The sequence below is a fragment of the Siphateles boraxobius genome, unplaced genomic scaffold, assembly GCF_051911475.1.
Source record: "Siphateles boraxobius isolate OS27281-9 unplaced genomic scaffold, OSU_SipBor_1 215, whole genome shotgun sequence".
Taxonomy (NCBI): domain Eukaryota; kingdom Metazoa; phylum Chordata; class Actinopteri; order Cypriniformes; family Leuciscidae; genus Siphateles; species Siphateles boraxobius.
This window is the reverse complement of record NW_027508828.1, coordinates 267,489-282,500: the sequence shown is the minus strand read 5'-3', so window position 1 is coordinate 282,500 and position 15,012 is coordinate 267,489. Positions and strand designations below refer to the sequence as shown.

General features: G+C 37.9%; 1 protein-coding gene across 3 annotated transcripts in view; it reads left to right on the top strand.

The window, feature by feature from the left end:
• The window catches only part of tpp2 (tripeptidyl peptidase 2), a 51,685-nt gene that overhangs the window by 284 nt on the left and 36,389 nt on the right, over window positions 1-15,012 (top strand). For all 3 annotated transcript variants that reach the window (XM_077238008.1, XM_077238009.1, XM_077238007.1), the window contains exons 2-5: window positions 1,557-1,685; window positions 2,866-2,961; window positions 3,672-3,776; window positions 6,725-6,849. In XM_077238008.1, the coding sequence (XP_077094123.1) occupies window positions 1,557-1,685; window positions 2,866-2,961; window positions 3,672-3,776; window positions 6,725-6,849 (455 nt within the window). The remainder of the gene's footprint in view (window positions 1-1,556; window positions 1,686-2,865; window positions 2,962-3,671; window positions 3,777-6,724; window positions 6,850-15,012) is intronic.

The window sequence follows — 15,012 nt, the reverse complement described above, 5'->3', positions numbered from 1 at the left end:
AAATCGAGCCCGCTGCATCGGCTCATCACTAGGCCGCAGTGGGTTTTACTCCATTTTAAGAGGCCACACACACTGGACGGTACCGGAACTCCGTGTCATTATTTAAACACTTTAGCACTAACACATCCTAAGTCAATTAAGCTGATTAAATCTGCAAAACACATAAACGGCATGTTTGAAGGGGCAAGCTGTGTCATCCTCATCAATGGCAATGACTTAACGTTACAAAGAAGCACCACGGCTATAACATTACCATAGTTTCTCAGACATGTACTATGGGATTTGTCTGGTATATGATATGGTAGTTACAATTATAAGTTAATGTGGTATTAATTTGTCATGTCAGACATCACATAAACATTGTATTCTATATGACAATGGCTGTTTCCAAACCTACATAGACAGCAGATTAGCCTTTGATCCAGAATGCTGTCTAGATAGGGCTCAGGCCTCCAAATATCGTTAATAATACTGTGAGAAAATTCATATTATAAATATGAAAAGTATTACACAATTGTTTTTTTCTGCTCACTGTCGTTCTGTATTTTTATATGCGTTTTATTATTCAATCAGATTTCATCCATCGATCCAATCAATGTATTTATTTAGTTACTTATTTTCTATTATTGTTTTACATTGCTTTTCTTATTTACATCAATTTTTATTTATTTTAATTGTTTATATTTTTATCAAATATTTTACTCAATTAATTTAAATCTAATGTATTCATTTAGTATTTATTTTAAAAAATATTTTCTATAATATTAAAATATATTTATTTATCAATTTAATTTAATGTTATTAGAGTCCTTTTCTTATTTTTATTTATGTATTTAAGTCATTTGTGTTATCAAAGGTTTTATTTTTATTTAAATTAAATGAAATTTAATCTAATGTATTAATTTATTATTTATTTAAATAAAGTTATTATATATAAATATATATATATTATATTAATAAAAAGGGTTTTAGTTTTTTCTTTTTACATTTTACACAGCTCTTCTTATTTTTTTAAATTCATTCTTATTCACTTATTTTAACCAACTTTGTAATCAAATAAATACATTTATTTTATTTTCTTAAATACAATTACTTATTCTAATGATTTTTTTATACTAATCAAATTTTTTAAATTTAATCAGAATTTTATTTTATTTTATTTATTTTTACGTTTCTACGCTGCTCTTCCCCGTTTAAAGGATCGCTGTGAGAGGATCCAGCAGCTGTTTTCTCACACACACACACACACACACACACACACACACTCACACACACTCACTCACACACACACACACACACACACACACACACACACACACACACACACACACACTCAACTGTCAGCTGTTCTAGTTGTTCACTACTGAGGGAATCATGTGACATGCATGTCTTGTTTCTGTCTGTCACCTCGGCCAATCATTTTTAAAAGAAGAACGATCCCGTGTAACGCTCATTCGGCAACACTTGGGATCATGTGTTCTGTAGTGAGCTCTTTTATCATCTAAGTTTTCAAGCGCATCTTCACGTAAGCTGATCTGATTTGTCTGATTGGTCAGATCACCACAGACGGGAAACCGAAGATCGTGGACATCATCGACACGACGGGCAGCGGAGACGTGAACATGTCCAGCGTGGCGGAGCTGAAGGACGGGAGCGTGATCGGGCTCACGGGACGCACACTCAAAGTAGGACGAGCAAACGCTCTTTTCTGCACTCTTCATATTCATATTCATCCATCACAAGCTTTCAGACGCTCGGGTTACTAAAACTATATCAATGACATGTTTGGGTCTCATTTTTCACCCTAAAATCAAAAGTAAGAAAATGTATCCTTATTTAGTATTTTGCTTGGTCTTTTTTGTCACAGAGTGGAAACTGCTCTGGTATCATATTAATATCCATAAATACATGCTCGCAACACATTTCCAAGCATTGCACAATAATAATATTTAAAAAGGTTATTCAAAACTATCAATTAAGAAGTGCCATGATGCCAACCATTCTCTTGGATTAATTAAAACAAATAGCATGGTTTAAAATAATGCTAAATAGAATTTAATATTTCTTTTTATTTGCAATTTTCAGCATCATTACTCCAGTCTTCAGTGTCACATGATCCTTCAGAAATCACTATAATATGATGATTTGATGCTCAAGAAACATTTATGATTATTATCAGTGTTGGAAACAGTTAAACAGTCAAAAGTGACAGTAAAGACATTTATAATGTTACAAAAAAATTCTATTTCAGATTAATGCTGTTCTTTTGAACTGTATATTCATCAAAGATCCTAAAATAAAAATGTAAATAACCGTTTTCAACACTGATAATAATCATAAATGTTTCTTGAGCATCAAATCATCATATTATAGTGATTTCTGAAGGATCATGTGACACTGAAGACTGGAGTAATGATGCTGAAAATTCAGCTTTGATCACAGGAATAAATTACATTTTAAAATATATTAAAATTGCCATAATATTTAACAATAATACTTTTTGTTGTTGTATTTTTAATCAAATAAATGCACTCTTGGTGAGCAGAAGAGACTTCTTTTAAAAACATTAAAATCCCACAGATCTAAAACTGTTGACTGGTAGTGTACACGCACACAACGTTGACACGAACGCAGAATTGAACACATTTCCACAATAATAATATTTAAAAAGGTTATTTAAAACTATCAGTTAAAAAAGTACCATTCTCTTGGACTAATAACAAAAATAGCATGGTTTAAAATAATGCAAAATAGAATATTTTCTTTTATTAGCGTGAAATATGAGTCGGACATGTTTGTGTGATTCAGCCTCTGTATTGATGAAGTGTTTCAGTGACTCTAAAAGGTTTTCCTGTTTCTCTTCAGATCCCGGATGAGTGGGAGAATCCGTCTGGGAAATATCACATCGGAATAAAGAACGCTTATGATTTCTTCCCTAAAGCTCTCAAAGAGAGAATACAGGTAATGTTCGGCAGCGCTCATGTCATGTGACGAGGTTTGGGAATCAAAATTCAATTCCAGGTCTGGAATGTCATGAAATTAAAATTTCGATTTCCTCTTTATCGATTCCTTCGTGAGCATTTCAATATGACTTATGTGATTTTAAACCATTCAAGCCACTCAAACTATTGGGCAACTCTTAAAGTGACAGCCACTGGCGTCTGGATAATCAATAACGCTAATAGAACAACAGAAAACAATGAGAAAATTCACTGGTTCTTTGACTGGATAACTTTTGTAACTATGTTTGTAATGTATATTTTATTTGTAAAGTGTAGTGTTATTTTACATTTCATTACAGTTTGTGTACCTGAAAATCTTAGAACAGTTTATTTCAATCGTATCTTTTGTTCAGTTGCGAATTAGAGTGTTTATTGTGTTTAATAATGCTTGAAATGTATATTAGTTAGGCTAGTTGTTTTTCTATGGTAGCGTTAGCCTATTTTTAAACCACGTTTCTTGCGTAAGTGTTCTTTTGTTCATGTCATTCATGTTTTGCAATAAAACTAGATGTGAATGATTGCTAAGTATTTTTTTACCTTTTTGGAATCGAAATTAGGAATTGATAAGAATCAGAATCACTAGAATACCCGATGTGTACATGTGTGGACTTCAAACACACGCATGCTGATGATGTTGTTTACACGTGTGTGTGTGTGTGTGTGTTTCAGAAAGAGCGTAAGGAGAAGCTGTGGGATCCGGCGCACAGAGCGGCTCTCGCTGAGGCCAGTCGCAGGACTGAAGAGTTCGAGCAGAATCACCCGAACCCGTCACAGGTCTCACTCCTCTACTGACTATAATACATGTAGCGCTCATCCTTCCTTCCCTCACGTTAAAATAGTCCAAGTGACTACAGTGGCTCAAACCTAAGTTTATCAAGCGACGAGAATACTTTTTGTGCGCAAAAACAAACAAAAATAACGACTTTATTTCAACTATTGATTTCCTTCTCTGTGGGCGTCGAGTGAGTTCACTAGTGTAACAGCGCAGCGCTTCTGTGTTGTACATCACACGCATCACACACATGACCAGCGTCGGCCAATCTCACTACGCTAACACACTACGCTAACACACTACGCTATCATTAAATTATATGTTTATCTCTGTAAAGCTGCTTTGAAACAATCTACATTGTTAAAAGCGCTATATAAATGAGGATGACTTGACTTGGCTATCACACTACGCTAACACACTACGCTAACACACTACGCTAACACACTACGCTAACACACTACGCTAACACACTACGCTAACACACTACGCTTACACACTACGCTAACACACTACGCTAACACACTACGCTTACACACTACGCTTACACACTACGCTTACACACTACGCTAACACACTACGCTAACACACTACGCTTACACACTACGCTTACACACTACGCTTACACACTACGCTAACACACTACGCTAACACACTACGCTATCACACTACGCTATCACACTACGCTAACACACTACGCTATCACACTACGCTATCACACTACGCTAACACACTACGCTAACACACTACGCTAACACACTACGCTATCACACTACGTTATCACACTACGCTATCACACTACGCTATCACACTACGCTAACACACTACGCTATCACACTACGCTATCACACTACGCTAACACACTACGCTAACACACTACGCTATCACACTACGTTATCACACTACGCTAACACACTACGCTATCACACTACGTTATCACACTACGCTATCACACTACGCTATCACACTACGCTAACACACTACGCTATCACACTACGCTATCACACTACGCTAACACACTACGTTATCACACTACGCTAACACACTACGCTAACACACTACGCTATCACACTACGTTATCACACTACGCTAACACACTACGCTATCACACTACGTTATCACACTACGCTATCACACTACGCTAACACACTACGCTAACACACTACGCTATCACACTACGCTATCACACTACGTTATCACACTACGCTATCACACTACGCTATCACACTACGCTAACACACTACGCTATCACACTACGCTATCACACTACGCTAACACACTACGCTAACACACTACGTTAACACACTACGCTATCACACTACGTTATCACACTACGCTAACACACTACGCTATCACACTACGTTATCACACTACGCTATCACACTACGCTAACACACTACGCTAACACACTACACTAACACACTACGCTTACACACTACGCTATCACACTACGCTATCACACTACGCTATCACACTACGCTATCACACTACGCTAACTGACTCGAGGCCCACAGAGAAGGAAATCAATAGTTGAAATAAAGTCGTTATTTTTGGGTTTTTTTGGCGCACAAAAAGTATTCTCGTCGCTTGATAAACTTAAGATTGAGCCACTGTAGTCACTCGGACTATTTTAACGATGTCTTTAATATCTTTTCGGGGAACAAGTGTCGTTCCCTTAGAAGCCTATGGAGGAGTGATCCAGCTCTCACATTTAATCACAAATATCTTAATTCGTGTTGCGAAGATGAACGAAGGTCTTACGGGGTTGAACAACATGAGGGCGAGTAATTACTGACAGAATTTACATTTTTGGGTGAACTATCCCTTTAAACATCGGGATCGGCTGCAAAAATCCTGATCGGAGCATCCCTACTTTAAATTCAGCTCTAAATATCTTACATTGGGAGTGTTTGAGCTCTTGTGGAAATATAATAATATAAGATGATATTTCATGACTCTAGATGGGCTTATATCTCTATATGGAGTAAATGAGCTGTTCCTCTGGGTCCTAAAGTCAGTTTCTCTTCCGTGTGCGTTCAGACACACATGTAGACATTATACAATCATTTACTGGTAAAGTTTTAGCATTTTAAATTGAGCATTTTTAGGTTTTTCTATGTGAACTGAAGCATTCCTCGCATTCCATTCATTCCTAAGGGAGTCAGATTGACCCGAGAGGAAGGATTCGTTACTTTTTTAACTTTCAACCACAAAACTCCCCGAATCCATAAAAAAAAAAAGAAATTGTGTGTGTATTCGTGGTTCAAGTGCAACAAAAGTCGTGGAGTCTAGGGCTGCGTTCCAGTCCAGACACGCACTTCCGAACTTCAAAAACAGGGAATCCCTGCCGCCATTTTGAAGTGCGTTCCACTTCGGGACAGCTCCATATACCACAATGCAACACGATTGTGACGTCACTGCATATTGCGTTTAATTTACCCCACCACAAACAACTCTGATATATTAATTATTTAAATGTAAACAACTAAAACACACCTTTATACATATAGAATGCTGCATTAAACAATTTCGTAAGGGAAAAAAATAAATAATAAATCAACGCCATAGTGGGCTTGCCTTGGACTCCTGATAAACACTCCTATTTATTTATTTTAAATGACCCGAGGGAAGGAAGAACTGGCATGAAAGTGAAGTCGCGCTGGTCTTTTCTCCTGTATTGTGTCGTATATCGAGTGAAACGCTTCTGGGACAAGAACAAATGTGGGCGGGGCTTGATTGTGTCTGTGGGGAATTGATTGGATGGTTGTGGTTTGCTATTGGCTGATCTCATGTGAGTGACAGGTTATAGCCCCGCCCACATCATCAGAGAAGAGAAGAGATGCTGCAAGAGGAACTTATTCTCATTCTGAAAGATGTTCATGGATAAATCATTATAATAAACTGCGATATTCCATTTAAAAAATAAAAATGATCAGAGTGTGTGTGTTTCCAGATGGAGAAACTACAGAAGGAGGAGCTACAGTGTCACGTGGAGCTGTTGGGAAGCCTGGAGAAGAAGTACAGCGACCCAGGGCCGGTTTATGACTGTGTGTCGTGGCACGACGGGGTCACATGGAGGTCAGAACATGCACAACTAAACCACCAGCTTTAAAAGCCCCGATATGCTCCACATTTACTCGAATATGTAAACGTGCTGCACGCTTTCCTCTAAATGACTAAATAAACACACAACAAAAATGCCAGTGATGAGAAAACAGCAGTTTAGAAAGCATCAGAACATATAGATGATGTGTTTGCTTCAGCTCTGGGATTCCAGTCATGTTTATTTGTATAGATTTACAGTATTTAATGATTCGTTCATATTGAATATGACTCCTGAAAACCTAGATGTCTCGGAGAGTGATTCGTTCATTTTGAATATGATTCAGGAAAACCGAGATGTCTCGGAGAGTGATTCGTTCATTTTGAATATGATTCAGGAAAACCGAGATGTCTCAGAGAGTGATTCGTTCATTTTGAATATGACTCGGGAAAACCTAGATGTCTCGGAGAGTGATTCGTTCATTTTGAATATGATTCAGGAAAACCGAGATGTCTCGGAGAGTGATTCGTTCATTTTGAATATGATTCAGGAAAACCGAGATGTCTCGGAGAGTGATTCGTTCATTTTGAATATGACTCAGGAAAACAGAGATGTCTCAGAGAGTGATTCGTTCATTTTGAATATGACTCAGGTAAACCGAGATGTCTCAGAGAGTGATTCGTTCATTTTGAATATGATTCAGGAAAACCGAGATGTCTCAGAGAGTGATTCGTTCATTTTGAATATGACTCAGGTAAACCGAGATGTCTCAGAGTGATTCGTTCATTTTGAATATGACTCAGGAAAACAGAGATGTCTCAGAGAGTGATTCGTTCATTTTGAATATGACTCCTGAAAACCTAGATGTCTCGGAGAGTGATTCGTTCATTTTGAATATGACTCGGGAAAACCTAGATGTCTCGGAGAGTGATTCGTTCATTTTGAATATGATTCAGGAAAATCGAGATGTCTCAGAGAGTGATTCGTTCATTTTGAATATGACTCAGGTAAACCGAGATGTTTCAGAGAGTGATTCGTTCATTTTGAATATGATTCAGGAAAACCGAGACGTCTCAGAGAGTGATTCGTTCATTTTGAATATGATTCAGGAAAACATGAGATGTCTCAGAGAGTGATTCGTTCATTTTGAATATGATTCAGGAAAACCGAGATGTCTCAGAGAGTGATTCGTTCATTTTGAATATGACTCAGGTAAACCGAGATGTCTCTGAGAGTGATTCGTTCATTATGAATGTGACTCAGGAAAACCGAGACGTCTCTGAGAGTGATTCGTTCATTTTGAATATGATTCAGGAAAACAGAGATGTCTCAGAGAGTGATTCGTTCATTATGAATGTGACTTAGGAAAACCGAGACGTCTCTGAGAGTGATTTGTTCATTTTGAATATGATTCAGGAAAACAGAGATGTCTCAGAGAGTGATTCGTTCATTATGAATGTGACTCAGGAAAACCGAGACGTCTCTGAGAGTGATTTGTTCATTTTGAATATGATTCAGGAAAACAGAGATGTCTCTGAGAGTGATTCGTTCATTTTGAATATGATTCAGGAAAACCGAGATGTCTCTGAGAGTGATTCGTTCATTTTGAATGTGATTCAGGAAAACCGAGATGTCTCGGAGAGTGATTTGTTCATTTTGAATATGATTCAGGAAAATCGAGATGTCTCGGAGAGTGATTCGTTCATTTTGAATATGATTCAGGAAAACCGAGATGTCTCGGAGAGTGATTCGTTCATTTTGAATATGATTCAGGAAAACCGAGATGTCTCAGAGAGTGATTCGTTCATTTTGAATATGATTCAGGAAAACCGAGATGTCTCGGAGAGTGATTTGTTCATTTTGAATTTGACTCAGGAAAACCAAGACGTCTCAGAGAGTGATTCGTTCATTTTGAATATGATTCAGAAAAACCAAGATGTCTCAGAGAGTGATTCGTTCATTTTGAATTTGACTCAGGAAAACCAAGACGTCTCAGAGAGTGATTCGTTCATTTTGAATATGATTCAGGAAAACCGAGATGTCTCAGGGAGTGATTCGTTCATTTTGAATTTGACTCAGGAAAACCAAGACGTCTCAGAGAGTGATTCGTTCATTTTGAATATGATTCAGGAAAACCGAGATGTCTCGGAGAGTGATTCGTTCATTATGAATGTGACTCGGGAAAACCGAGATGTCTCAGAGAGTGATTCGTTCATTTTGAATGTGATTCAGGAAAACCGAGATGTCTCAGGGAGTGATTCGTTCATTTTGAATGTGATTCAGGAAAACAGAGATGTCTCAGAGAGTGATTCGTTCATTTTGAATGTGATTCAGGAAAACCTAGATGTCTCAGAGAGTGATTCGTTCATTTTGAATGTGACTCAGGAAAACCGAGATGTCTCAGAGAGTGATTCGTTCATTTTGAATATGATTCAGGAAAACCGAGATGTCTCAGAGAGTGATTTGTTCATTTTGAATATGATTCAGGAAAACCGACATGTCTCAGAGAGTGATTCGTTCATTTTGAATATGATTCAGGAAAACCGAGACGTCTCAGAGAGTGATTCGTTCATTTTGAATGTGATTCAGGAAAACCGACATGTCTCAGAGAGTGATTCGTTAATTTTGAATATGATTCAGGAAAACAGAGATGTCTCTGAGAGTGATTCGTTCATTTTGAATATGATTCAGGAAAACCGACATGTCTCGGAGAGTGATTCGTTCATTTTGAATATGATTCAGGAAAACCGAGATGTGTCGGAGAGTGATTCGTTCATTTTGAATGTGACTCAGGAAAACCGAGATGTCTCTGAGAGTGATTCGTTCATTTTGAATATGATTCAGGAAAACCGAGATGTCTCTGAGAGTGATTCGTTCATTTTGAATATGATTCAGGAAAACCGAGACGTCTCAGAGAGTGATTCGTTCATTTTGAATATGATTCAGGAAAACCGACATGTCTCAGAGAGTGATTCGTTCATTTTGAATATGATTCAGGAAAACAGAGATGTCTCTGAGAGTGATTCGTTCATTTTGAATATGATTCAGGAAAACCGACATGTCTCAGAGAGTGATTCGTTCATTTTGAATATGATTCAGGAAAACCGACATGTCTCAGAGAGTGATTCGTTCATTTTGAATATGATTCAGGAAAACCGAGATGTCTCAGAGAGTGATTCGTTCATTTTGAATATGATTCAGGAAAACCGACATGTCTCTGAGAGTGATTCGTTCATTTTGAATATGATTCAGGAAAACCGACATGTCTCTGAGAGTGATTCGTTCATTTTGAATATGATTCAGGAAAACCGACATGTCTCTGAGAGTGATTCGTTCATTTTGAATATGATTCAGGAAAACCGAGACGTCTCGGAGAGTGATTTGTTCGTTTTGAAAATGACTCCTGAAAACCTAGATGTCTCGGAGAGTGATTCGTTCATTTTGAATGTGACTCGGGAAAACCTAGATGTCTCGGAGAGTGATTCGTTCATTTTGAAAGTGACTCAGGAAAACCGAGATGTCTCAGAGAGTGATTCGTTATTTTGAATATGATTCAGGAAAACCGAGATGTCTCAGAGAGTGATTCGTTCATTTTGAATATGATTCAGGAAAACCGAGATGTCTCAGAGAGTGAATGGTTCATTTTGAATGTGACTCAGGAAAACGGAGATGTCTCAGAGAGTGATTCGTTCATTTTGAATATGATTCAGGAAAACCGAGATGTCTCAGAGAGTGATTCGTTCATTTTGAATGTGACTCAGGAAAACCGAGACGTCTCAGAGAGTGATTCGTTCATTTTGAATATGATTCAGGAAAACTGAGATGTCTCAGAGAGTGATTCGTTCATTTTGAATATGATTCAGGAAAACCGAGATGTCTCAGAGAGTGATTCGTTCACATTGAATGTGACTCAGGAAAACAGAGATGTCTCGGAGAGTGATTCGTTCATTTTGAATGTGACTCCTGAAAACCGAGATGTCTCGGAGAGTGATTCGTTCATTTTGAATATGTCTCAGGTAAACCGAGATGTCTCAGAGAGTGATTCGTTCATTTTGAATATGACTCAGGAAAACCGAGATGTCTCAGAGAGTGATTCGTTCATTTTGAATATGACTCGGGAAAACCGAGATGTCTCAGAGAGTGATTCGTTCATTTTGAATGTGACTCAGGAAAACCGAGACGTCTCAGAGAGTGATTCGTTCATTTTGAATGTGATTCAGGAAAACCGAGACGTCTCAGAGAGTGATTCGTTCATTTTGAATATGATTCAGGAAAACCGAGATGTCTCAGAGAGTGATTCGTTCATTTTGAATATGATTCAGGAAAACCGAGATGTCTCAGAGAGTGATTCGTTCATTTTGAATATGACTCAGGTAAACCGAGATGTCTCTGAGAGTGATTTGTTCATTTTGAATATGATTCAGGAAAACCGAGATGTCTCGGAGAGTGATTTGTTCATTTTGAATATGATTCAGGAAAATCGAGATGTCTCTGAGAGTGATTCGTTCATTTTGAATATGATTCAGGAAAATCGAGATGTCTCGGAGAGTGATTCGTTCATTTTGAATATGATTCAGGAAAACCGAGATGTCTCAGAGAGTGATTCGTTCATTTTGAATATGATTCAGGAAAACCAAGACGTCTCAGAGAGTGATTCGTTCATTTTGAATTTGACTCAGGAAAACCAAGACGTCTCAGAGAGTGATTCGTTCATTTTGAATATGATTCAGAAAAACCAAGATGTCTCAGAGAGTGATTCGTTCATTTTGAATTTGACTCAGGAAAACCAAGACGTCTCAGAGAGTGATTCGTTCATTTTGAATATGATTTAGGAAAACCGAGATGTCTCAGGGAGTGATTCGTTCATTTTGAATTTGACTCAGGAAAACCAAGACGTCTCAGAGAGTGATTCGTTCATTTTGAATATGATTCAGGAAAACCGAGATGTCTCGGAGAGTGATTCGTTCATTATGAATGTGACTCGGGAAAACCGAGATGTCTCAGAGAGTGATTCGTTCATTTTGAATGTGATTCAGGAAAACCTAGATTTCTCAGAGAGTGATTCGTTCATTTTGAATGTGACTCAGGAAAACAGAGATGTCTCAGAGAGTGATTCGTTCATTTTGAATATGATTCAGGAAAACCGAGACGTCTCAGAGAGTGATTCGTTCATTTTGAATATGATTCAGGAAAACCGACATGTCTCAGAGAGTGATTCGTTAATTTTGAATATGATTCAGGAAAACAGAGATGTCTCTGAGAGTGATTCGTTCATTTTGAATATGATTCAGGAAAACCGACATGTCTCAGAGAGTGATTCGTTCATTTTGAATATGATTCAGGAAAACCGACATGTCTCGGAGAGTGATTCGTTCATTTTGAATATGATTCAGGAAAACCGAGATGTCTCGGAGAGTGATTCGTTCATTTTGAATGTGACTCAGGAAAACCGAGATGTCTCTGAGAGTGATTCGTTCATTTTGAATATGATTCAGGAAAACCGAGATGTCTCTGAGAGTGATTCGTTCATTTTGAATATGATTCAGGAAAACCGAGACGTCTCAGAGAGTGATTCGTTCATTTTGAATATGATTCAGGAAAACCGACATGTCTCAGAGAGTGATTCGTTCATTTTGAATATGTTTCAGGAAAACAGAGATGTCTCTGAGAGTGATTCGTTCATTTTGAATATGACTCAGGAAAACCGAGACGTCTCAGAGAGTGATTCGTTCATTTTGAATATGATTCAGGAAAACTGAGATGTCTCAGAGAGTGATTCGTTCATTATGAATGTGACTCAGGAAAACCGAGATGTCTCAGAGAGTGATTCGTTCATTTTGAATATGATTCAGGAAAACCGACATGTCTCAGAGAGTGATTCGTTCATTTTGAATATGATTCAGGAAAACCGAGATGTCTCAGAGAGTGATTCGTTCATTTTGAATGTGATTCAGGAAAACCGAGACGTCTCAGAGAGTGATTTGTTCATTTTGAATATGATTCAGGAAAACCGACATGTCTCGGAGAGTGATTTGTTCATTTTGAAAATGACTCCTGAAAACCTAGATGTCTCGGAGAGTGATTCGTTCATTTTGAATGTGACTCGGGAAAACCTAGATGTCTCAGAGAGTGATTCGTTCATTTTGAAAGTGACTCAGGAAAACCGAGATGTCTCAGAGAGTGATTCGTTATTTTGAATATGATTCAGGAAAACCGAGATGTCTCAGAGAGTGATTCGTTCATTTTGAATATGATTAAGGAAAACCGAGATGTCTCAGAGAGTGAATGGTTCATTTTGAATATGATTCAGGAAAACCGAGATGTCTCAGAGAGTGATTCGTTCATTTTGAATGTGACTCAGGAAAACCGAGACGTCTCAGAGAGTGATTCGTTCATTTTGAATATGATTCAGGAAAACCGAGATGTCTCAGAGAGTGATTCGTTCATTTTGAATGTGACTCAGGAAAACCGAGACGTCTCAGAGAGTGATTCGTTCATTTTGAATATGATTCAGGAAAACTGAGATGTCTCAGAGATTGATTCGTTCATTTTGAATATGATTCAGGAAAACCGACATGTCTCAGAGAGTGATTCGTTCATTTTGAATGTGACTCAGGAAAACCGAGACGTCTCAGAGAGTGATTCGTTCATTTTGAATATGATTCAGGAAAACCGAGATGTCTCAGAGAGTGATTCGTTCATTTTGAATGTGACTCAGGAAAACCGAGACGTCTCAGAGAGTGATTCGTTCATTTTGAATATGATTCAGGAAAACTGAGATGTCTCAGAGAGTGATTCGTTCATTTTGAATATGATTCAGGAAAACCGAGACGTCTCAGAGAGTGATTCGTTCATTTTGAATATGACTCAGGAAAACCAAGACGTCTCAGAGAGTGATTCGTTCATTATGAATGTGACTCAGGAAAACCGAGATGTCTCAGAGAGTGATTCGTTCATTTTGAATATGATTCAGGAAAACCGACATGTCTCAGAGAGTGATTCGTTCATTTTGAATATGATTCAGGAAAACCGAGATGTCTCAGAGAGTGATTCGTTCATTTTGAATGTGATTCAGGAAAACCGAGACGTCTCAGAGAGTGATTTGTTCATTTTGAATATGATTCAGGAAAACCGACATGTCTCGGAGAGTGATTTGTTCATTTTGAAAATGACTCCTGAAAACCTAGATGTCTCGGAGAGTGATTCGTTCATTTTGAATGTGACTCGGGAAAACCTAGATGTCTCGGAGAGTGATTCGTTCATTTTGAAAGTGACTCAGGAAAACCGAGATGTCTCAGAGAGTGATTCGTTATTTTGAATATGATTCAGGAAAACCGAGATGTCTCAGAGAGTGATTCGTTCATTTTGAATATGATTAAGGAAAACCGAGATGTCTCAGAGAGTGAATGGTTCATTTTGAATATGATTCAGGAAAACCGAGATGTCTCAGAGAGTGATTCGTTCATTTTGAATGTGACTCAGGAAAACCGAGACGTCTCAGAGAGTGATTCGTTCATTTTGAATATGATTCAGGAAAACCGAGATGTCTCAGAGAGTGATTCGTTCATTTTGAATGTGACTCAGGAAAACCGAGACGTCTCAGAGAGTGATTCGTTCATTTTGAATATGATTCAGGAAAACTGAGATGTCTCAGAGAGTGATTCGTTCATTTTGAATATGATTCAGGAAAACCGACATGTCTCAGAGAGTGATTCGTTCATTTTGAATATGATTCAGGAAAACCGAGATGTCTCAGAGAGTGATTCGTTCATTTTGAATGTGACTCAGGAAAACGGAGATGTCTCAGAGAGTGATTCGTTCATTTTGAATATGATTCAGGAAAACCGAGATGTCTCAGAGAGTGATTCGTTCATTTTGAATGTGACTCAGGAAAACCGAGACGTCTCAGAGAGTGATTCGTTCATTTTGAATATGATTCAGGAAAACTGAGATGTCTCAGAGAGTGATTCGTTCATTTTGAATATGATTCAGGAAAACCGACATGTCTCAGAGAGTGATTCGTTCATTTTGAATATGATTCAGGAAAACCGAGATGTCTCAGAGAGTGATTCGTTCATTTTGAATGTGACTCAGGAAAACAGAGATGTCTCAGAGAGTGATTCGTTCATTTTGAATGTGACCCCTGAAAACCGAGATGTCTCGGAGAGTGATTCGTTCATTTTGAATATGATTCAGGA